Source organism: Thamnophis sirtalis, unplaced genomic scaffold (assembly GCF_051295495.1).
Source record: "Thamnophis sirtalis isolate CommonGarterSnake01/CBP01778 unplaced genomic scaffold, rThaSir2_p1.2 scaffold_5, whole genome shotgun sequence".
In the NCBI taxonomy this organism is placed as follows: Eukaryota; Metazoa; Chordata; class Lepidosauria; order Squamata; family Natricidae; genus Thamnophis; species Thamnophis sirtalis.
In genome coordinates, this window is record NW_028261385.1 from 78,254,295 (window position 1) to 78,277,022 (window position 22,728).

The 22,728-nt window shown below is 39.2% G+C and overlaps 1 protein-coding gene across 1 annotated transcript in view; it reads right to left on the reverse strand.

Moving 5' to 3' along the window:
• Window positions 1–22,728, reverse strand: part of FREM1 (FRAS1 related extracellular matrix 1) — a 94,103-nt gene that overhangs the window by 3,390 nt on the left and 67,985 nt on the right. The window contains exons 27-36 of the mRNA XM_087716089.1: window positions 19,495–19,639; window positions 15,212–15,341; window positions 12,973–13,045; window positions 10,173–10,322; window positions 8,188–8,417; window positions 6,809–6,856; window positions 5,614–5,769; window positions 4,786–4,914; window positions 3,080–3,195; window positions 1,745–1,830 (exon numbers count right to left, since the gene is read on the reverse strand). Coding sequence (XP_087572215.1) covers window positions 1,745–1,830; window positions 3,080–3,195; window positions 4,786–4,914; window positions 5,614–5,769; window positions 6,809–6,856; window positions 8,188–8,417; window positions 10,173–10,322; window positions 12,973–13,045; window positions 15,212–15,341; window positions 19,495–19,639 — 1,263 coding nt within the window. The remainder of the gene's footprint in view (window positions 1–1,744; window positions 1,831–3,079; window positions 3,196–4,785; window positions 4,915–5,613; window positions 5,770–6,808; window positions 6,857–8,187; window positions 8,418–10,172; window positions 10,323–12,972; window positions 13,046–15,211; window positions 15,342–19,494; window positions 19,640–22,728) is intronic.

Consider the following 22,728-nt stretch of genomic DNA (forward strand, 5'->3'; position numbering starts at 1 on the left):
CTTGCGAGTGGGCTCCCAAAGAGCCGGGCACAGTGTCATGGGCAAATGGCTGTGTTGTGCTCTACAGTGGCCGCTCTGGGCACACGCTCTATGGTTGTGGGCCAGTTGCCTGCAGAGCATACAACCATAGAGCATGCGCTCAGAGCGGCCACTGCTGAAAGACTTGGGTTGGAAGCAGCGGAAAAAGCCAGGCTGGGATGGCGGTGGCGGAAGTGCCCTGGCTCCGTAATGAGAACTGGGCCATGCATCATGAGGCTGGGAGGCGGGTGAGCGAGAGCCGAACAGCTGCTCGTGCAACCCCCCTCTCCAGCCGTGCAGAGCGCCATTCACTGGCATTTGGAAGGCGCCAAGCCGCGGGACCCAGGCGGCGACGAACAGGCGCTCACACGGCTTGGCAATACCCCTAGGTCAGTGAATAGCACTGTGCCCGGCTGCAAAGGGGGTTTGCCGGGTGGCTGTTCATGAGTGTGGTCGCTTCATAGCTGTTGTGTTGCGCTGCTGCGACAGTGCAACACAGCCATTCGCCCATGAGGCTGTGCCTGGCTCTTTGGGAGCCTGCTCGCAAGAGAGCAGCCACCCAGAAACCCCAAAACAATAAACCCTCCCCCCATAATAAAGCCGAAGAAAAGAAAATAAGACCCTGTCGTATTTTCGGGAAAACACAGTATCACCAACATAAATATTGAACTCTAAAATATTATGGAACAATATTTAATATTTGTTGCTATATCAGTAGAATTATAGTCACGATCAAAGGACATCACTGTTTATTGATCATTCGTCAGACCACACCTAGAATGCTGTGCCAAATTCTGCACACTGCATTTTGGGAGAGATAGTGGGAAATTGGTGTACATTCAAAGCAAAACAACCAACATTATAAGAGTCAGTGGTAGGATTCAATTTTTTTTACTACCGGTTCTATAGGCGTGGTTTGGTGGGCGTGGCAAGGGAAGTATACTGTAAAATCTCCATTCCCTCCCCACTCCAGGGGAAGGTAAATACCACCTCTGACTGGCCCAGCCCCCATCTATTCTCTGCCTCCATTCCCTCCCGATCAGCTGCAACTCAGGAGGCAGAGAATAGATGGGGGCTGGGCCAGTCAGAGGTGGTATTTACCGGTTCTCCGAACTCTTCAAAATTTCTGCTACCGGTTCTGCAGAACAAGTCAGAACCTGCTGAATACCACCTCTGATAAGAGTCCTGAAGGGGAAAATGGTTAACGTATTTATTGGCTATATTTAACTTGGAAAAAAGAAGGCTGTGGGAAGGGATGACAGCCATTTTCAAGGGCCCTCATTTAGAAGATAGCCAAATTGTTCAGAGATGATCCAAAGTAACAATGGATTTAAAAAACTGGGAAACGAATTTTCCTTGAACTTCAGGGGGAAAAAACTCCGATGGTAAGAGCTATCCCACAATGGGACGGATGGTGGTAGCGTGTTCTCCTTTGCTGGACATGAAATGGCTCTCTGTTATGGATTCTTAAAGGTACTCGACTTATGACCACAATCGACACCAGAATTTCTGTTGCTAAGCAAATTAGTTGATCATGTGATCATGAGGATGCTGCAATGGTCATAAGTCCAAGGACCAGTTGTAAGACCCTTTTGGGGGACTTCTAACTTTGTAATGGTCACTAAATAAATGGTTGTAAGGAGAGGACTAGCTCTGGTGGATTCCTCACATTGTAGAATTCTGCATCTTTCATAGGGAAATTTCAGACAATTGTAAGAATACCTACCTATCCAAAAAGGTCTTTTTCCACTGAAGTTCCAGAGCCAGTGCATGTGTGATTTGGAAGCCACACTTATTAAATGGCCTTGGTACCTGGAAATAAGATATTTTTTTAAAAAACCAGAGGAGATATAGTACCTGCTACTCATCAAGATTTTTTTTCTTTATATAACCTTGTAATCCTTTAATCTAGGATACAGTCGAGCCAACTGTAAGGAGCTGAGCTTTTACAGACCAGATGCCTTTCCTGATGCCTATGTTGAGTTCACAGCAGATATTTTCTCTTTGCACCCTGAGAGAAAAACATATGTTGCTACCTAGGACTGAACTCTCAACCTTCCAAGTGGGAGGGGGCCATCTTCACCACTAGGCCACCACACTATTCACTCATCAAGATATAATAAATGCACTAATTACTTGCAGTTTACAATAAACACCAAGACTGGGAGTCATTAGTAAGAGTTTTAGGAATTCTTTTTGAAAGGGTATTTTGAAAAAGTTTTCTGCATGCCTTTTTATCTACAAATACATTTATATGTATAAGCAGCAAACATTTTATTTCATCTAGGCATGCTGAAATTTTAATATGCTCTACAGGTAGTCCTAGACTTATGACCATAATTGAGCCTGGAATTATGACCGTAAGTCATTGCACTCATTAAGTAGGCCACCATGGTACCGTGCCCAATTTTATGACCTTTTCCGTGGCAGTCGTTAAGAAGATAATAAGGTCATTAAGTAAATCTGTTTTATCTAATGGATAAAAGTAAATGTCAGAAATCAGCAAAAAAAGAGGAAAAATCACAATCATGTGCTCATAGATCACTGAAAATAGCTGTACGGATGAGCCAGTTGTCAAGGACCCCAAATGAAATTATGTGTCTAAGGGGGAGGGAGGGGTGTGGCTATTGGAACTTCAAAATCAGGTCGTAAGTCACATTACGAAAAGTCTAGAAGCAAGGCAACGATGAACTCTAGTCCTGCCTTAGCCATGAATAACCAGCTGGGTAACCTTGGGCCAGTCATTCTCTCAGCCGGGTCTATCTCACGTTTTGTTTTTGTGGGGGAAATAGGAAGAGGAAGAAAGAGTATTATGTATGTTCACCACTTTGAGTTACTAATAAAGTAATAAAGGCAGGATAAATGTCGAATGAATGAATGAATGAATGAATGAATGAATGAATGAATGAATGAATGAATGAATGAGGGAGGGAGGGAGGGAAGGAAGGAAGGAAGGAAGGAAGGAAGGAAGGAAGGAAGGAAGGAAGGTAGGTAGGTAGGTAGGTAGGTAGGTAGGTAGGTAGGTAGGTAGGTAGGTAGGTACAAATAAGGTTGTTCCTACCGTGTCTTGCAAGTTTGGGCAGCAACTGCCCATGTGGTTTTTGGCTCAGTGATTAGGATATAGCATCTTCCATCATGATAGGTCCATCCTGACTGACAAGTTTTCATTTTAATATCCTGGAATAAAGCAATATTTTTTAGTTCAGAGTGATTTGTTAAATTGTCCACCTTGAAAGACGTGATTAACTCCTTTCCGTTTTGGGCTTCAGAAAGATAAGAACATTGATTAATTGGGTTATTTCTGTTCTAAATTATGAATTTGGCTACTATTGCATTTCTGATGACATCCGGCTATAAATGAAACACAAACACTGCCTATTGCTTGGCAATAATAAGCATTCCTGAATACAGTATCACTCAAAAAGCTTATTTATTCTTTCCCTTCCTGTAACATGTGGGGAAGGATTTTTTATTATTATTATAATATATGCCTTCTACACGCTCATAACTGGGTCACTGAAGATACCTGGCTATCTCTGTCTTTGCTTGTTCTTGTAATGTACATTCAATATATCTAACCACAATAACTTACTTGCTGCACCATCTTCCTTATAGCATGCCACAACTGCTCCCTCATGACATATATTTTTCTGGAGTTATAATTTTTGTTGTATCAATGACTGGCCTTCAATTCACAATGTTTTCATAAATTTCAGTACAGGTAATTCTCGACTTATGACCAGAATTGAGCCCAACAATTTCTGTTGTTAAGTAACACACATTTGTTAATTGAGTTTTGTCCCATTTCACGAACTTTCTTGCCACAGTTGTTAAGTGAATCACTGCGGTTGATAAGTTAGTAACCCCGTTGTTAAATGAATCTGAGTTCTCCATTGACTTTGCTTGTCAGAAGGTCGCAAAAGGGGATGGCATGACCCCAGGACACTGCAACCGTCATAAATATGAACCAGTTGCCAAGTGTCTGAATTTGGTCACATGACTATGGGGATACTGCAATGGTTGTAAGTGTGAAAAAGTGTCATGTCACTTTTTTCAGTGCTGTTTTAATTTTGAACGGTGACTAAATGAACCATTGTAAATCGAGGACTACCTGCATTCTCAAGCATTCTGATAATGAGTGCATTTACATTTTTCTCCCTTCAAAGTTGGATGTTGGGATCAAACCAGTGGTGGGATTCAGCCAGTTTGCACCTATTCTGGAGAACCGGTTGTTAACTTTCTAAGCAGTTCGGAGAACCAGTTGCTGGAAGAAATCTCCTTTTGTTTTTTCCCCACTTTACACGGCTAATCCTGTAAGGAAGGCAGGATGGAAACATTCTAGTGTTGTTTCTAGCTTAATCTTTATTGCCCTGCTTACAGAAACTGCCTCTCTGGTTAGCCCTTATTACATTGTAACAGCTAAGGCGAAGCGCCCATCAACCTGAGTGACATTGGGTTGGCCACGCCCATATGGTCACATGACCACTGAGCCAAACCTACCCAGCTGGTCATCAGGGCAGAGAACCGGTTGTTAAATTATTTGAATTCCACCAGTGGATTAAACTGTTACAATAACATTTGGCTTTATATTTCTCAAAAGTTAAGCACCCTGAGTACAAGGTGTTCTCTTTCCAGACATAGGGATAACCAGATTCCTTTCTGCCCTCATCTGTATTCCCTATCAGTTGTAAAACTTTTTTTTTTTTGCCAGTGGTAAATTTAGAAGAAAAAATAAAACACACACACAGAGGAAAAAGAGATGCCTACCTTGGTTGAGTAGTTCCATGATGTCCAGGCAGTACCATTACACAGAAACATCTTCTGTATGCTTTCTTCAAAATACAAGAGACCCTTCAAATTTGGTGTGCATCTATTTGGAAATGAAATGCTGTCAACCTGAAAATGAGTAACACCTTTATGAAGTAAACAACAGTTATAAATGAGTGTTCTGAAACAGAACACTTGAGATATTGACGTTGTGTATTATTTATTGTTTATTTTAAAAATTATGTTTATGTATTTTGGTTGATAGATGTTAAATCAGTGACATCATTGAAGAAATTCATTGTTTTATAACCTCTTTCAGAATTAAGTGTACAATATTGCCAGGCCCCAAACCAAGAATGGTGATTCCTCCAAGCTAAGTTCTTTATTGTTTTCACATTTGTAGACGGATTGAGTACTCTACCAGCTGCATATACCATGTATACTCTGTGAACAATTAAGGAAGGTCTGTCTTCACCCCCTTTCTTTCACATATAAGATCTGGGCAGAGTTGCCTCTTACTCCTTTTTGAATTCACCCACTCCCTCTTGGGGATCCACTTGCTTACTAGATTCCATCACAAAACTTTCCTATAGCTTTACTTTTTATTATTGTCATAATAAATCAATGACAAGAATTAATAATAATAAACAGCTACTAAATGTGAAATGGCCAAACTTCAGGTTTTTAAAATATTTCAAAATTCGCCAGAGAGATGGAACCCTACTTTTCTCTGGCTGTATCACCATCCCTCACCATTGGACAAGTCTACTCTAAAACTTCTGGGAACTTTAATTCTGGAAGGTGACATCTTCCCTAACAGGAACATACCAGAATGCTGGAGTCTGCTTGAAGAACTTCCATTTTCTTGGAGGAAGCTACATTTTTTTTTGGCTCTTTTTGGCTTCTTAAAGATATGGGTCCCAACTTGGTTTTTCTAGGCAAAGAATTGTCTTCATCTACTTTTAGCCCTGTCATCCCATGGTACTTTGTAAGAGATAGAAAAGAGAATTTGATATCAGTTAATTCCAAAGGCATTTAATTCACAGAACTACAGTGTTTCCCCGAAAATAAGACAGTCTTATTTTCTTTTGACCCCCGAAATAAGCACTTGGCCTTATTTTTGGGGAAGTCTTATTATTTTTGAGGTGCAGGAGGCGGCGAGCATAGTCATCTCACAGCTGCTGTTGTGTTGCCATATTTTCAGGGAGGGATTATTTTCTGGGGAGGGGTTATTTTAGCACATGTGTTCCAAAGCCCAATTGGGATTATTATCCAGGGAGACCTTATTTTTGGGAATGTCTTATTATTTTTGAGGTGCAGGAGGCGGTGAACTTGGTCACCTCATGGCTGCTGTTGTGTTGTAGTATTTTCGGGGAGGGATTATTTTCGGGGGAACGATTATTTTAGCACATGAGTTCAAAAGCCCAATTGGGCTCATTATCCAGAAAAGTCTTATTTTCAGGGAAACAAGGTAAAAAGAAAGAGAGAGATATATAGTTTGGATATACAAATATTAAAGTCACAAAAGTACCCGATATCTGTGGGAATAATATTTAAAGTATGAACAAATGAAACATGCAAAGTGATAGATCTTCCTATCTTCTTTTTCTCTATTTTCACATGATTTGTTTCCAATACTATATTCTGGCTAGGGAAGCTTATTGGGGATATGAGGGTAAATGAAAAAATGAGCATGGAAAGCATTATTTCACTCGTCATTCACAAACATATTTTGCACTAAAACAGTTCTTCTTAGTTCTCCTTGCGTTTGCTTTAAGATTAAGCCTATGTGCTCAACTTCACCTTATTTCACACCTTGTGAAACATTGACCAAGGCAGTTTAAATAGTTGCCATCACCATTTCTAAGCCAACTAAACTGAAAATACATAGAATTAAATCTATACTAAAGACTTTTTACATCATAGAAAATGATGTGTATCTTGAACTCATCAAGTATTCTATGTAATGAGGCTATAAATAAATATTACAAATAAGGAACTTGTTTTACAAAAATGCCCTTACTTTGAAAAACTCTTCTGTGCCATTTCGAAAAATAAAAGAGGGATGAATCTGAAAGGAAAGGGAGAAGTATAGCTGAGTAACAGAAGCAAAATTTAATTTGTATATTTTCCTAAGGTAGTTAGTAGTATTGACCATAGTTAGAACGTAAGACAAAACTTTAGTCTATATCATTTGAATAATTGGCGGAAAGAGAGAGATCTTTTGAATTACAAATACGAAATTCACCCAGAAAAATAGAACCTTTTATTATAAACAAATGGACATTAGTCAACTTTACCTAACTTTCTTTCTCTGATTCTAATTTATTCATTTTCTACTCTTGGCTTTCTATTATACAGTTCTTGGAGCAATTTCCCATTCCAAAGAGAGCAAAGGAAATGAAAGCAAACAAATCAACCTTATAACTTATATCTGAATATATATATTTTGGCCACAATATGCCAATATATAAAAGAGAAAATATTTTACAATCCCAACAGAATGAAACATTTTTGAAAAATATTTTTTAGTTTATCTGAGCATTATCATTTTTTCAATTTTTGACCCCTAGGGAGAATATTTCTTTCTTGATTCTATAGGGGGAAAAAACACATAATGAAGATGGAGAATTTAGGCTGGCATTGCAGGGGAATCCTTCTCTAAAATGTACATTACTATTTCTGATTAAATTATTTTATCATGCTTCAGAAAATAGTGAAATCTGTTTGACTTAATAGAGTATTTTAATAAAGTTCATATAGCAGAACTGCCTTTAAGCTAAAGTCAAGTAGACAGTTACCTGCTAGTATGCTAAAACTTTAGGGTGTGCCAAAATTGTATTCCGAAAAACACAATAAAAAAGCAAAAGAAACAGCGCTCAATGTTAAGGTAATGCACTCACTCAAGAGTAAAAATATAATTTTGCAGAATTGTTGCCATATGACAAAAATAGCTGGTGATGTAATTGAGAATACTGTGTAAATAGGGTAAAAATATCTGAGGAACAAATTGGGACTGGAAAATCTTAAGTGTAAGACTCATAGAAAAAAAAAGAAACAAGAGGTCAAAATCAGGCAATGAGCTAAACCATAGGAGGGGCCAGAATATGTTTTGCCTCGGGCATCAAAATGCATATAGCTGGCCCTGCACACTAGTGACAATACAGATAGTCCTTGACTGGTCACTTGGCAACCATTTGAAGTTACAACTGATCCAAAGAAGAGTGCTTATGAACCAGATTCTAAGTTCTGACAGCTCAAGGATTACCTGTAACCTTAAATCATATCTCAAAATGCCTTTTTTCAGTCTCATCAGCAGTCAGTCTCATTTTTAATAAATCAGATGAGATTTTCATGAAAACATATATATAACTTTCCCCCTGTTTATGAGGCAACACTTACTACTTTGCCATTTCCGATGACCCGTAGCCGGTTCCTCGCAAGATTCACTGAGCTGAATTTGGCTGGCTTGTCTCGTCGCTGTGTTATCATCTCTTTGGAAAGGGGCAGCGGGATTCCTTCCAAATTAACACTACTGTGCCTGGAAGATGAAGGAGAACCTGGAAGCGGTCTTTCTTTCATCCACAAGTTCTGAATATTTTGGCTTGTGGAACGGAATGAATTGCACTGACCTAAAAAAGCAAACAAGATGGCAGATGGTCAGTCTTTTTAAAAAATAAAAAAAATAAAAGCAGAGAATTGGTCACATTGATATGGATGATGAAACAGCTTGTCATTAAAAATGAGATAGTTCATTTAGTTCTTTTAAATAATCCTTATTTCTCTGCTTAATTTGAAAACTGAAAAACAATTTTAGAAGTTTGATGTGAGAGATGAAAATATAATTTCTCATAATTAAAAAAAGGTGATAAAAAACTTCTTGTGCCCAAACTTGTGGGCATAAACCCCACATTTAAACTTTAGCAACAGTATAATCAGAAAAATACTGTACCTCTTTTTAACTTTTTTTAAAAATCTGGCCTTTCCTCCTGGAGTGTCAGTTCTACTCTTCCCATCTGTTTGATTCACAGAACTTCACAACTTTGAAGGTTTGACTCTTGATGTCAGCTGCGCTTGTTTACATTGGCCTGCCAAATCATTGTTGGCCTACGTCTTGATTTTATTTATCTAAATATTTTAGATTGCCTTCAAGCCATAAACAGCCTGAGGCAGTGTATAAAATTAAAACTAGTTAAACTGTATTGAGAAGTGAAGATAAAAGGAATAAAAAGAATGGGAAAAGTAGAACATCCATATCAGGATAGCCAACTACCGGTAAATGTTACAGGCTCCCCCACTGTGCTGAAATGTTTATCATTTCTAAACGTGAATCTATACCAGTGTTTCTCAACCTTGGCAACTTGAAGATGTCTGGACTTCAAGTCCCAGAATTCCCCAGCCAGCATTAGCCCCATGTAAAGCACATTGCAGTAGTCCAAATGGGAGCAATTTTGGATGCCCAAAGAACGGGACATGTGGTACCTCTACTGTGTAGCTGCATGGGGTGGCAGTCTGCTTCCGGTTCCTACTCAAGTTATTGGTGATGACCTTTAAAGCCTTACATGGCATGTAGCCATGTTATCTACAGAACCATCTTCATCCCATTACATCAGCCTGTCGTACCCAGTCAGGCAGAGAAGGGATGTTGTGCCCCCTCCCCTTAATGGGGTGTTTGTGAAGGAAGAGAGCTTTCTCTACTGTTGCCTCTGCCCCGTGAAACACTCTTCCCCCTGAGGTGAGGCGGACCCTCCATCTCCTGGCCTTCCAGAAAAGCATGAAGAAATGATTCTCCTGCGGCTCTCCTTGAGGCACTGAGAGGAATATGCAGCCATGGGCTGGTTAGGCACCCTGAAAGCTCTTCCATTCCTTTTCATTCCTTTTTAAAATAGCTTGCCCCGTTTAAATTTTATATACTGGGTGGTTTCTATACTGAGTGGTTCCAAATATAGACAGACAGGCAGGCAGGCAGGCGGGCGGGCAGTTTGTTTATTTATTTATTTGTATTTAGCTATCTCCTTCCAAAACTGCATCCTCAGAATTACCCCCAAACCGCCCTATGATTACCAGGGAAAAGAGTGGAAGGGGTATTGCAAGTCCCACAAAAGGAGCTCTAAGCCACAACTTCATCTGTTTATCAGTCAGATCCCAGATCTGTTGGTAGATGACAATGGTATTTGCTTTTATGGTTGTTTGTTGATTCCTCCATGCTGTGCTCTCTCAGCAGAAGAGAAGGGATCTCCAGCTATCAAAGCTATTGTCTTCCTTTTAAGAAAGAAATGAAGCATTTTGATCGAAAGGTGCTAGCAGCAACATTTGTGTGTTGAAAAATAAGCAACTACTCAGCCAAGATTGCTCCAGATTTCATTAGGAAGATCAAAAGAAAATACCTCCTTCTGAGTCCAAAATTCTCACTGTAGCTTTTGTCCGAGTGCCAAGAACAGCATTCACAGGGGAGATCAGAGCCACTTCAAAGACCTCATCCTCTTCCTCTAATCCATCATAGGTAATTGCTATATTCCACATCTTGGTTGACATTCCTACCAGAAGTAAACATTTTAATTACACTTTAATTGCTTTTTCAATCAACCTAGGTGTCGAAGAAATATATTAATTAACATGTCTACAGCTATAACAGACTGGCTTGTATAATTCTATTGTGCTTCTGCCCATTGATTGGACTCCTGTGGCTTTCCGAAATAACACTAACTAGAGATCAAATTTTTTCCTAAGCACTGATGATTCCATTCAAATAGTAACAAAGATTGGTTTCCTACAGGGTAAATGGATGGGGGATAATAGCATGCAGTTCAGGAGGGGAGGATTGGCTCTTCATGTAAATTTTGAAAAAGAAATTAAGAGAACTCTTCATTTTGAAATCTTAATTGCAAGGAACCCAACTTGTGTTTTGAAATATTGTCATTTTCAATCACCCTTCACCAGGAGCTCTGTTCCAAGTTCCAGGTATATCTGTCAAAAAACCTTGAACCGGAGCCAGTATCTTGATTGGAAAGTCCAAGTAATCTGTTCAGATGTAAGTAGAAATAAGTATCCCATGCACTACATATACACACATACACACATATATACCCTCAAAAAAATGTCTGAGAAAAACTAAAATGAATAAAGTTGCTACTACTACCAAAGCAAATTTGGAGATTTGGCCAGAAAGTCCAAAAAAATTTGAAAAGAAAATATAAGTATTGCAATCTCTTAATTGCTTAATTGCTTTGGCTTAATGCAAACACTCAAAATATATTTGTAGATTCTCATCTAGAAAAAAGAACAGTGGAATTGTCAACAGGATAGCATAAGAATATGGAAAGCAAAATCTGATTGATGCCTTTAAAAAAAAAAAACTTCCTAAGAGTAAGAGCAGCTTAATCGTGAACCCAAGTACTACAAAAAGGGTTTGGCTCTCATTGATTGGATTTGTTCAAACATTTGTTGAGGGCCTTGAGCTCTTGCAATGCTTAAGTGGTTGGACTGAATGGCCTAAATGACTCTTTTTGCACCTCTGTGCTTCTTAGGATTAATGATGGTGACCACAATTTTGGCCCAAGGACCAAGAACAATGCTTCCTTCTTCAGATTTTTAAGATCTCCTTCTTCTGATGGGATGTAAGTATTTGAGCTGCCGCTAACCCTGAGTTTCCCAAGGCTGCCATCATTGAATCAAAATGCTGATATTGTATGGAAATCCTGCACATCAGTGTCAGCCCCCCAAAAGGAGTGTTTTAGAGTGTCAATGTTTTGACTAATATACTCCAACATTTATCTCCAATAGAGCAGTCCCAAGAGAGAAGGGATTTTCAGCTACTCTGTAACCATTTTTGCACACAGGCAAAAGAAAGGAAAGAAGTGTGTCTATACGTCTTTTCACATCGATTACTTTTATTGGGGGTTTCTGTTCTACTGTCAGGACGAGGTATATTTTAATGAACCTAATTGAAAATGACACACTTATTTATATGTAGTTATAAACACTTCTTTAAAGTTAAAATAATAACAATACAGCTGTGGTGGTGCAATGGTTAGAATGCAGGATTGCAGGCTGATTCTACTCACTGCTAGGTGTTCGATCCTGATTGGCTCAAGGTTGATTTAGCCTTCCATGCTCTCTCAGGTCAATAAAATGATGACCCAGATTGTTGGGGGCAATATGCTGACTCTGTAAACCACTTATAGTCTATAGTGTTATGGGGCGGTATGTAAGTGTAAGTGCTATTGCTAATAGCAACAGTCATTTTTAAAAATCTGGTAATATTAAAATGAAGAAAAAAAATCACTATTTATTATATCAATATTTAGTGATCTCCAAGGAAAATTCTAAAGAAGGTCCAAAACATTAGTTAAGTTCATACAACAGCAAATGTTTCTTAAAATATGCTGGTCCTATTACTGTGGGTCTTTGAAAGGCTATGCCCTAATCTTTGAAGTCTGGAACAGAAGCCAGCTCAATTGTTGTGCAGTAATAAATATCTGGATCTTATCAGATAAACCAGACTTTTTTTAACTGCTGAACTTCTGAGCGATTTTCTGTCCATTATACAGTAATTAGCCACATGAAATGTTATCGGAGCATGAATCATCATGGACAGACTACCTTTGTCTGACAAATACCACAGATGACTTATCAATCTAAGCTTGAGTCACAGAATAAGTGCCCAAGGGCTCAAGTATATGAGTGTCATCGCAGCATCTGCTGTAGGGGTAAGAGGAGAGGGAAGGAACTGCACATCATGATATGAAAAAAACAACCCGCTTTTGTATCAATTTCTTGCCTCAAGAACATAACTCTGCAATTTGTACAATGATTTCATGATGCACATGTTATAATTTTGACATCATTGTAGCTTGGAAATTTGCTTCCTAATTCAGACAAGGACACCAACCATCCATAGATTTTCTTCTCTGCCTGCTTTTGTTTTGATTTACATCTCTCCATCCATTGCCTTCTTTTATTTTTTTAATTAGATTTTTATCCTGCCTGTCTTACTTTTATACATAACTCAAGGTGATAACATAACCCAGTACTCCTTCCTCCTATTTTCCCCACAACAACAACCTTGTGAGGTAAGTTGGGCGGAGAGAGTTATTGGCCGAAAGTCACCCTTTCATGCCTGAGACACGACTATAATTCTCAGCCTCCAGTTTTAGGCCATCACCTAAACTACTGATGAAAGCTCACCTGGATCAAACTGAATAAGTTTGGAAGGAGGAAGGATGAAATCCTTTCCTGATAAGGCAGTCATTTCGTTAACCTAAGAGAGAAAAACACATAGAAGCTCTGAGTCTTTTACCACAGATAGCCAGTCCAAGATATCTACCATTAGGGTTTAACTAATTGTCAGCTTCTGTGCCTGAAATGTAGCTAGCCCTCAGCAACCATCCAAGCTAATACACGTCTGAGCATGGTGTTTCTAGTTTTAAATCCTTGAATAGGGACACAAGTGAAAGTAAAAGGAACAGCTATCTTTCACTACAGAGAATCAAATGAAGTGCAGTCAAATGAAAGGAAAGAATAAAGTAGAGCCAAAACAAACAAAAACAAGGAAATTTAAAGTACTGAGAATTCAATTTGTAAAGAATTATCCCTAGTGTATTTAAGTTTCTTCGGGGAGAGAAAAATGCATTTTACTTTGCGTTAAGGGCATGATGTCAAAAAAGACACTTTGGTAAATATGGTCTTCAATTCCCATAGTGATTGTGCTGGTACAGTTCTGTACAAGAGAATATGCACAAGATGGAGGATTCATAAGTAATTATTAAGAAAGCCAACAGCAAAATATTGTTATGCAGTCTATAAAAATGAGGTTATTCCATTTAATAGCATGAACGAGACCTTTTGGCATAAAAAATGTATCAAAAACCCTTCTACCTAATTTCTGCCCTTGAAAATGTTTGCTCTAGTCTAGAGTGAAATCTGCATAGGGTGATATTTGCTGCAAGTTAAAGATTACGTTAACACACCAGGAGTTCCTGTATATAAATATACAAACTGAAAATCAGTTGTGTGTGTGGTGGAATTAAAAAGTGTCCGAGGGCAAATGTGGCCATGCAATCAAAGCCGTGTTCCTCTGAAGATGAATGTGAAGATATTGATGCACATACACAAAAGATGTAAGATTTGTATTGCAATTTGGTTAATAGTCTCTACTCTCCCAAGAAATGAACACCTTTGTCAGGGTAATGATGATTTAAAGCTAACCAGCCAATGTAAGGCTGTAACTTAAGATGATGAAATCAGGATGAGTCCGCAGAGGTATTAAGAAGCCGGGTTATTGCTCCTTTAAGAAGCTGTCTATATAAGAGAGGCCATGTGAGGGTGCCCCTGTCTCCTCGAGTATCTCTCTCTTTGTGTATTCATAGTATGGTAGTTCTCTGTGTAGAGTTGGAGGTTTATTGCTTGCCTAGCTGTGCCTAGAAATGTGTTTGTGTGTGTGCGCGTGTGCGTGTATGTGTGCGCGCGTAGGTACGTATATGTATGTCCTATATGCCTTGTATATAGAAGTCTTGTATATAAACCACTGTTTGTAAGACAAACCTCTGTGTCCTCTATTTTGCTCCTGGGTTGTCTCAAAATAGTAGTCACAGTGCATGCACTGTAACAACCTTGATGTGGTGGGAGCAGTGAGTTACTTCAGTGATCCTAACACAAATGCAAGCGGAAGCAGTAGGTTGTGGTAGGGTAACTCTTTCCAATGTTAAAAAAGAAGGGCGGAATCTAAAAGTAATATACAGTGGAGTAAAGACGATGTGGGGCACCAAACCTCCTGACACAAAGAACATGAAACTTAAATGCAGATGAATGCAATGTCCAAGCACGTCTGTATTATGCAAAAATAGATATGAACTATATCGGTATGACTGAAGATGAGAGTTTCAGGTTAAAGGAGGAGATGAAATGAACACACAAAATGAAATGAACACACAAAACCACAAGGAAATCTAGTCACTGATGATAGCAGTATTAAAATCATCAGCATGCAACTGAAATGTAATATATTGGATGTTTTAGGAATAAGTGCAGGTCTAAAATGAGTACTTTAAATCAAATCTTACCTTGCATATGTGATAGTAATATGGATACTGCAAAAGGGAATTGCTAGGTATGTGCTTGGCTATAATCCAATCATGAAAATATATACTAGAATGAGTGGATTTCCATGAACATCTATGTTATAGAAATATAAGTAGCTATTCCAATGCAACAAAAAGAAGGCTCTGAGGAATTCTATGGCAAATTCAATAGAGGTTAGAGGCAAAATAGGAAAAAAGGATATAGCACTAATAATGGATGGTTTAAACATAAAAGTTGGTATTTTTGGACTTCAACTCCCAGAATTCCCTAGCCAGCAAACATATTCTTAATTTCCATGTCCTTAATTTGAGTGTCCTAAATACAACTATCCTTTGTGATGAATTACCTTCATTGCCACAAAAGCAGAATCTCCCTTGTATCCTGATCGGGTGATTTTTAAAGATAGCATCTCCTCATTTTCACACATTTCATACACATCCTTCTGCAGTTCAATTTTAGACCATTTTAGTTCTAACCTATTGGAATAGAGAGGAAGAAAACACAACAAGGAATTCTCATAAAAATCCCCCCTCCCCAAAATCCCTGGTTTGTCTCTTTGTTGTTAATGGAAATTTATTTTTTTAGCTGTTTGTCATTGTTTTAAAGAGAAGAGTTGTTTCAAGAGAGGTAAGCAGTTGATCTGATCAAAATTAAGCCTCACTTGTGTTTTTATCTGTAGTTTTATACCTGGGTCACACTATGTAGAAAGCCAGAGAGCATTTGCATGGACTGATGACAGCTATTTCTAAGATTTTTTAAAATTATTTAATGCACATGCAAATAGAAATGATTTGATCTCTGGCTTGCAAGTTTATATACGTAGGAGGACATAGGAACAAGCTAGAAGGCATTCCCAAATCTGGTGTTAGTTTGACAGACAAATAGGCAAAGGTTCAGTGAGCATAATAGAGCAAAATGAAGTCAGTTTGGTATAGTGGTAAAGGTGATGGTCTAGAAACTAGGAGACTGTGAGTTCTAGTCCCACCCTAGGCATGAAAGCCAGCTAGGTGATTTTGGGCCAGTCGTGCACTTTCAACCCAACCCACCATACAGGCTTGTTGTCATGGTGAAAAGTAGGAAGAAGGAGCTTTATGGTATGTTCACAAGTTACTTATAAAGCAATAAAGGTGGGGTAAAAATCCAGTAAGATGGAGATACAGTACAAAGGGCAGAGGCATAGGATATGCTCACTGAGTTTCATTTTTCTTTTTTAATGTTGCAAAATAATTCTCCTTCTGTTCCCATCTATAATTTCATTTAATAATGTCTACAATTCTGCAAGAACAACTACAATTCTCTATTTTAAAAAGCACTTTTGGGACAACCATGACCTGGGTAACTGAGAATCTCCATAGGCATTTACACTGGACAACTGCCATTGTGACTTAAGTCTAATGTATCACACAATGTGATCATAAGAAGAAAACCGCAAAAAATAATCAATACCACATTTGTATTGTATTTTACTTTTTTGACTAAGGACAGAATGCAGATGATGGAGATACATGTTATATTTAAGTATCCTCATTAAATATAACGAAAGTAAAATCCACATGCTGTAGACGTTATGGCAGCAACAGTCAGTCCTTGGGCAAAGACCAGTGGTGGGATTCAGCCAGTTCACACCACTTCGGGAGAACCGGTTGTTAACTTTCTGAGCAGTTTGGTGAAGTGGTTGTTGGAAGGAATCATTATGGCAGAGAACCGGTTGTTAAATTATTTGAATCCCACCACTGCCAAAGACCCAATATCATCAACTTCCCTTCTCAAAGTGGCATTGCCTTCTCTCTAATGAAATACTCAGCAGACTGCAGAAAGTCAAGGAAAAACAAGCAGGCCTTCATGCCCTAATACAAAAATGCTACATACACACACGCACCATGTACACATGCAGAGAGAGAGGGAGGGAGAGGGAGGGAGGGAAGAAGTCCCTCCCCTGTCCATTCTACATCTAGGAAATTGGAGGATTTCAGAAATTCAGTGGGAAAGTGCCAGAGGTGGTATTCAGCAGGTTCTGACCAGTTCTGGAGAACTGGTAGCGGAAATTTTAGGTAGTTCAGAGAACCGGTAAATACCACCACTGACTGACCCCGGCCACATCTATTCTCTGCCTCCCGAGTCCCAGCTGATTGGGAGGGAATGGGGATTTTGCAGTAACCTTCCTCTACAATTCCCACCAAGTCCACCAAGCCACGCCCACAGAACTGATAGTAGAAAAATTTAAATGCCACCACTGGAAAGTATACAGTACCTTCTATTTAAAAATAAATATAATTAATGCTGGAAAAGAGGTATAACAGCACTGAAGCAACTGTTATTATTCCATATGTTCCTTTTTGCGCTCAAAACCAAAATAGCAAAGAAATACACAGCAGAGAGGTTTCAGTTAAAATTTTGTTATTTTCTCCCTCCAGGGAATCTGATCCAATTATATTAAAAGTAACACCCTACAGAGCTTTTCCCATACTATTTTAAACTTTAACAAGCCACAAAAAGAACAATGAAAGAAAGCTAGTCACACTAGGCAGGATTTTAAAAAGAGTCTGCTACTTTTTATTGAAAGATATAGGCTTTGTGGAATTCTACTGCTTGCTTTATCTGATGCACGGAGTGGCTAAAACTGAACTACATCCATTTAATCACTCTGTGCATTCGATGAAGTGAGCTATAGATTCAAACAACGTTACAGGTCTACCTCTTGTCCATCACTGCTGCTGTAAGTAGCAGAATGCAAATGGGGTACCTTTAAATGACACGGGTACATTTCCAAAATATACTGTTTCTACCTTCGGAGACATCATTTTATGCGGTATGCAGATTTTAGTGCTAGATAAAAGACAGAGCATGTGCTGACAGCTGTTATTGAAACACTGTTGAGAAAAAGGTCAGGTTTTGGGGAAGCTTTCAAAATATAATTACACTCTTGTCATTTTGAAAAATCTTACTAAGGATTGTTGCATAGATTTGCGACATGTTAATATCCCAGAACTAGAGTGACCTCTAGCTGTCAGAAAAGCACATCAAAAGGTAGCTTTCCTCATTTCCAAATGGAAGTTTACTTTAGTGAGTAGTTTACAGCAAAATTTCCCCTCACAAGTAGAAACTCTTTTTATCAGTGTGATCATTAATGTTGTGCTGTCCTGCATCACAATGAGCATAATGCCTGTCAATCCTTCACCAAAAAAACAAACTGAAAAAATGTGTGTGCAATGCATATTTATGAGAGAAAGAGATTATTGCCTTGAGTTCAGGCGATGAATTGTCCTGAGAGCTCCTACAATTGGGGTGAAAGAGACACACACAGATTCACACACACACACGCTTTCAACCCTACAAATTGAGGAAGGAAGAGGCCTTATGCCACTCAGAAGCACTTGCAACACAGAAGCTGCAGCAGAATTTCCTGAAGAAAAGCTGAGAAAATAAGGTTCAAGTGCATTCCTGTCTCTATGCCGTAGCCAATCAAAATGCAGAGGGTTGTCTATAACAAAACACAGGAGACAAAGTGAAGAACAATACTTGAGTGGCATAACCTGGAAAACTCTGCCTTCAACTTAGACCATAAAATATAGGTGAAGGTCTCATTCTCAGTTGGCAGGAATTGAATAGAAAGCAATATTTATTCCTGTCAACCAGTGGTGAGATTTATTTTACTACCTGTTTTGTGAGCATGGCTGGGTGGGCATGGCGTGGCTTGGTGGGCGTGGCAGGTGAAGGATATTGTAAAATCTCCCTTCCCTCCAGATCAGCTGGAACTCTGGAGACAGAGAATAGATGGGGGTGGGACCAGTCAGAGATGGTATTTACCGGTTCTCCAGAACTGGTAAGAACCTGCTGAATACCACTTCTGCTGTCAACCCAGAAGCTGTTGGTGGTCAATACTCATTATCTGGGGGTCACCTAGCAGGGCAGATACACCCTTATCTGTGCAATAGGAACTTCTCAGCCTAAATTTCACCTCTGCCTGGTGATCTTGAACAAGGCAATTTCTTAGCTTTGCCTAAGAATAATGATTAAGTTCATATATCCCGTTAAGCCATAAACCCAACTGCTAGATTCACATTGTATTAAGCCAAACCAAGTTAACAACATTATGCTTTAATACAGTGGGAAAACCCAGGCAAAAAATATGGGTGCACTGTGAAATCTAAATGGATTTGAAGTATTACTATCATTTAACAGTCAACATGGCAACAATTTCCTGGACAAAAAGCTTTCTTTCAATAAGACGACGACAGGACAGCGACATATATTTTTTTTAAAGGTACTGCTTTAGTAGTAGATTTTGCAGTATAAACCCATAAGGCCCAAAAATTCCATTAGTTTAGTTTCAAATCTGTTCATACAGGATCTGACAAGGAAGCAAGCAGCAATTATTGGGAATGATGTAAGCAGGGGTGAAATTCAGCCGGTTTTGACAGGTTCTGGAGAACTGGTAGTAGAAATTTTGAGTAGTTCGGAGAACCAGGAAATACTACCTGGCTGGTCCCAGAGTGAGGAGGGAATGGGGATTTTGCAGTCTTCTTCCCCTGCCACACCCACCAAGCCATGCCCACAGAACCAATAGTAAAAAAAAAATGAATTTCACCACTGGATATAAGCATTTAGAGAAAGGAAATCTTAACTTACATTTGGGGGAGGGCAGAATGTCCTTCAGGATCCATAACCTGAAATTCCAGATCATCTGAATTCTCCTCCCAGTAAGGATCAACGACATAAAATATTATTTTGCTATTTAAATCTTTCTGGCTGAATTGTTCTTGAATAATTTCTCCTGATAAAATAAAGAAGATTATAGAGAAATCAAAGTGTTCTTTAAAAACAGTTGTCCATATTTATCTAGACTAGGGGTTTTCAAACAGTTTTGAGTTGTGGAAATTGCTAGTTAAAAGACAAAAATCAAAACAAATTCCAGAAACCATGATCAAAAGACCAGTGGTGGGATTCAGCCAGTTCGCACCTATTTGGGAGAACCAGTTCTTAACTTTCTAAGAGGTTCAGAGAACCGGTTGTTGGAAGAAATCTTCTTTTGTTTTTTTCCCACTTTACAGGGCTAATCCTGTAAGGAAGGCAGGAAGGAAACATTCTGGTGTTGTTTCTAGCTTAATCTTTATTGCCTTGCTTACAGAAACTGCCTCTCCGGTTAACCCTTATTACATTGTAACAGCTAAGGCAAAGTTCCCATCGACCTGAGTAATATTGAGTTGGCCACGCCCACACTGTCACATTACCACTAAGCCCCGCCTACCCACCTGGTCATTAGGACAGAGAACTGGTTGGTAAATTATTTGAATCCCACCACTGCAAAAGACTAAAGTGTACTGATAGAAAATTGCTCCCCTCTCCCTTCCTTAGTCACTTACAGAACATAGGCTTCCAGAGTTTAAAACAACCTTGGTACAGTCAATTTTTAGACATGACAATTGTTATTTGGTTAGGTGAAAAATCACTGAAAAATGTGGTGTGGCTACCAATGTATCAAGAAAGAAATACAATTCACTAGGATGGGGGTGATGTTATTGTTAATTTAATGTAAATAGCAGAAAATAATGGCTTAAATGGCTTGATCACTTTTTCAATTACTTCTTTCAATTTGGAAGGCATTAGCCTACATGTTTTGTCTCAAAAAAAGTTATCCTGATAGTCTCTATATACACAGTTGTACAATTCACTTTACGCTTTCTTTCCTCCAGCACAGAGAGCAATGGTAGCACACTTAATCCTATGTAGCCATCATCGAACTTTGTGGTAAATAATTCAAATTTATGAATGATCCATTCCAGCAAATTCATATAGAAGTTTGGGAATATAGGGAGTCATCAGTTAATGACTGTAATTGGAGTTTCAATGGCTAAGCCATGCAGTTGTAAAGCATGACATTATTCAGTAACAGCAGTCCCTATTGCTGTCATTTAGTGAGGATGCTAGGTCATTAAGCATGGACCTCCTCATGATTTTCTGTAAGCAAAGTCAACAGGGAAGCTAGGAGGAAGTTGCAAGTCCCTGGCGACAGGTATGGATCTGCTATGGTGGACTGCAAGTGTATCAGAAGGGGGGATCAGTGCTCCAGAGAATGAGAGGGCATGCAAGCTGTTGCCATACCCAGCACAAGGTGCTCTGAAGTGCAGGAAGGAGTGAAAACAGCTGTCTCAGATTAGCATCACCATTGCCAGAGCAGAAATGGCTCCTGAAAAGAGTGGTATGGTGTATAAAAGGCTGTTGTAACCCAGATCAAGCATAGCCAGACTGGGGTGGCTGCTGCTGGAGGTGGGAAGGTACACAAATAATGGAAACGGGAGCGATTCACAGGAGTGTCCCACAGACTTCTCTGCCGGCTTCTCCGTCAACTTTGCTTGTGAGAGGCTGGCAGAGAAAGTCACAAATGGCAATCACATGGCCATGGGACACTGCAACCATTGTACGTGTAATCTGGTTGCCGATCACCTGGATCATGATCATGTTAATTGCAGAGATGCTGGGATGGGCAAATGTTTGAGCAACAGTTATAAGTACTGCTCGTTTGGCATTGTCATAACTTTGAACTTGAACTAACATGTTGCTGTTGGTCTTCAACTGAGGACTATCTATAGGTGGACTCTTGCAAGATCTCTCAAAATAGTCTCTAAGGAATTGACCAAAGTTTCCCCAAAGCCACTTCTATACAGAGCCCAGAGAGGCAGGACCCCCTATGACTGGTCAGCCTGGCAGAAGTAGGAATTATTATGATCAAATCTGTCCTGCCTTCCCAGATTTGCCTCTTTGCTTCTACTGTATCTCTACCAATCCCATCACTAGTGCTACCATCGTTGCTGTCGAAGGAGATTCTGTCCAGTAAATATGAACAACAAATATGGAACAGACAAGGGGCCAGGAGAATCAATGGAGAAAAGCAAGCATGTAGGGGAAATTGGCTGTAATTTATGACACATTGTCAATTTACAAAATAGGACAGAGCCATAGAGAGAGAAAAACCCCACCAATTAGTATAAAAAATCTAAATAGATACACAACTTGGAGCTATATGTTTTTGTAGAATCTCAATTCAATTCAAGCCTTTATTGTCAATGCACAACATGTGTACAATGAGATTGGCTGAGTGTCCCTTAGTGCACACCCCCAACACAAATACATCTCAATAACTCAGAGTGAAAGAAAGAAAATCCCTAACCCAGTAAATCATACTAACAAATACATAATCCTCTATACATATAGGTGCATAACATTACATTGCAATATATTACACCAATATGAACATGTTGCACATTGCGCTGGCCCTGCAAGTCTATCAGACTACATATTTATGATGTTATGTTGCATTCAGGAGTGTGCCAGCCCACAAATAAAAGCTGTTTTTCAGCCTATTCGTACGACTGGCTATGCTTCTATATCTCCTTCCCGATGGCAGGAGAGTAAAGAACTGCTGACCAGAGTGTGAGTCATCCCTGAGGATTTTCCTCACTCTTCTAAGGCAGTGAATCCTAGCAATTTTGTCTAGTAGTGTCAAGGGACAGCCCAGGATGTTTTGTGCCATGCTCATCACCCTCTGTAATGTCTTACTATCCGCGGTTATCAAGCCAGCATAGCGTAATGCCATAAGTGAGGATGCTTTCTATTGTGGACCCATAAAAGGAGGTCATCAACTATATTTTACTGACAAAATTATCTAATTTTTTCATATCCCATAATAAATCTGCAATGAGGACTCCCAGACTTGGCTTTTGTGGTGATATTACTACTTGTCCAAAGAATGTTACTGGCATCCAGAAGCAATCCTCCAATTCTAACTTTTCCCAGGCTTCCTTCCTCTGTCTTTCTTCTTCTCACAATACATCAGTTATGTGAAAAGAACTGGTGGAATGGTGA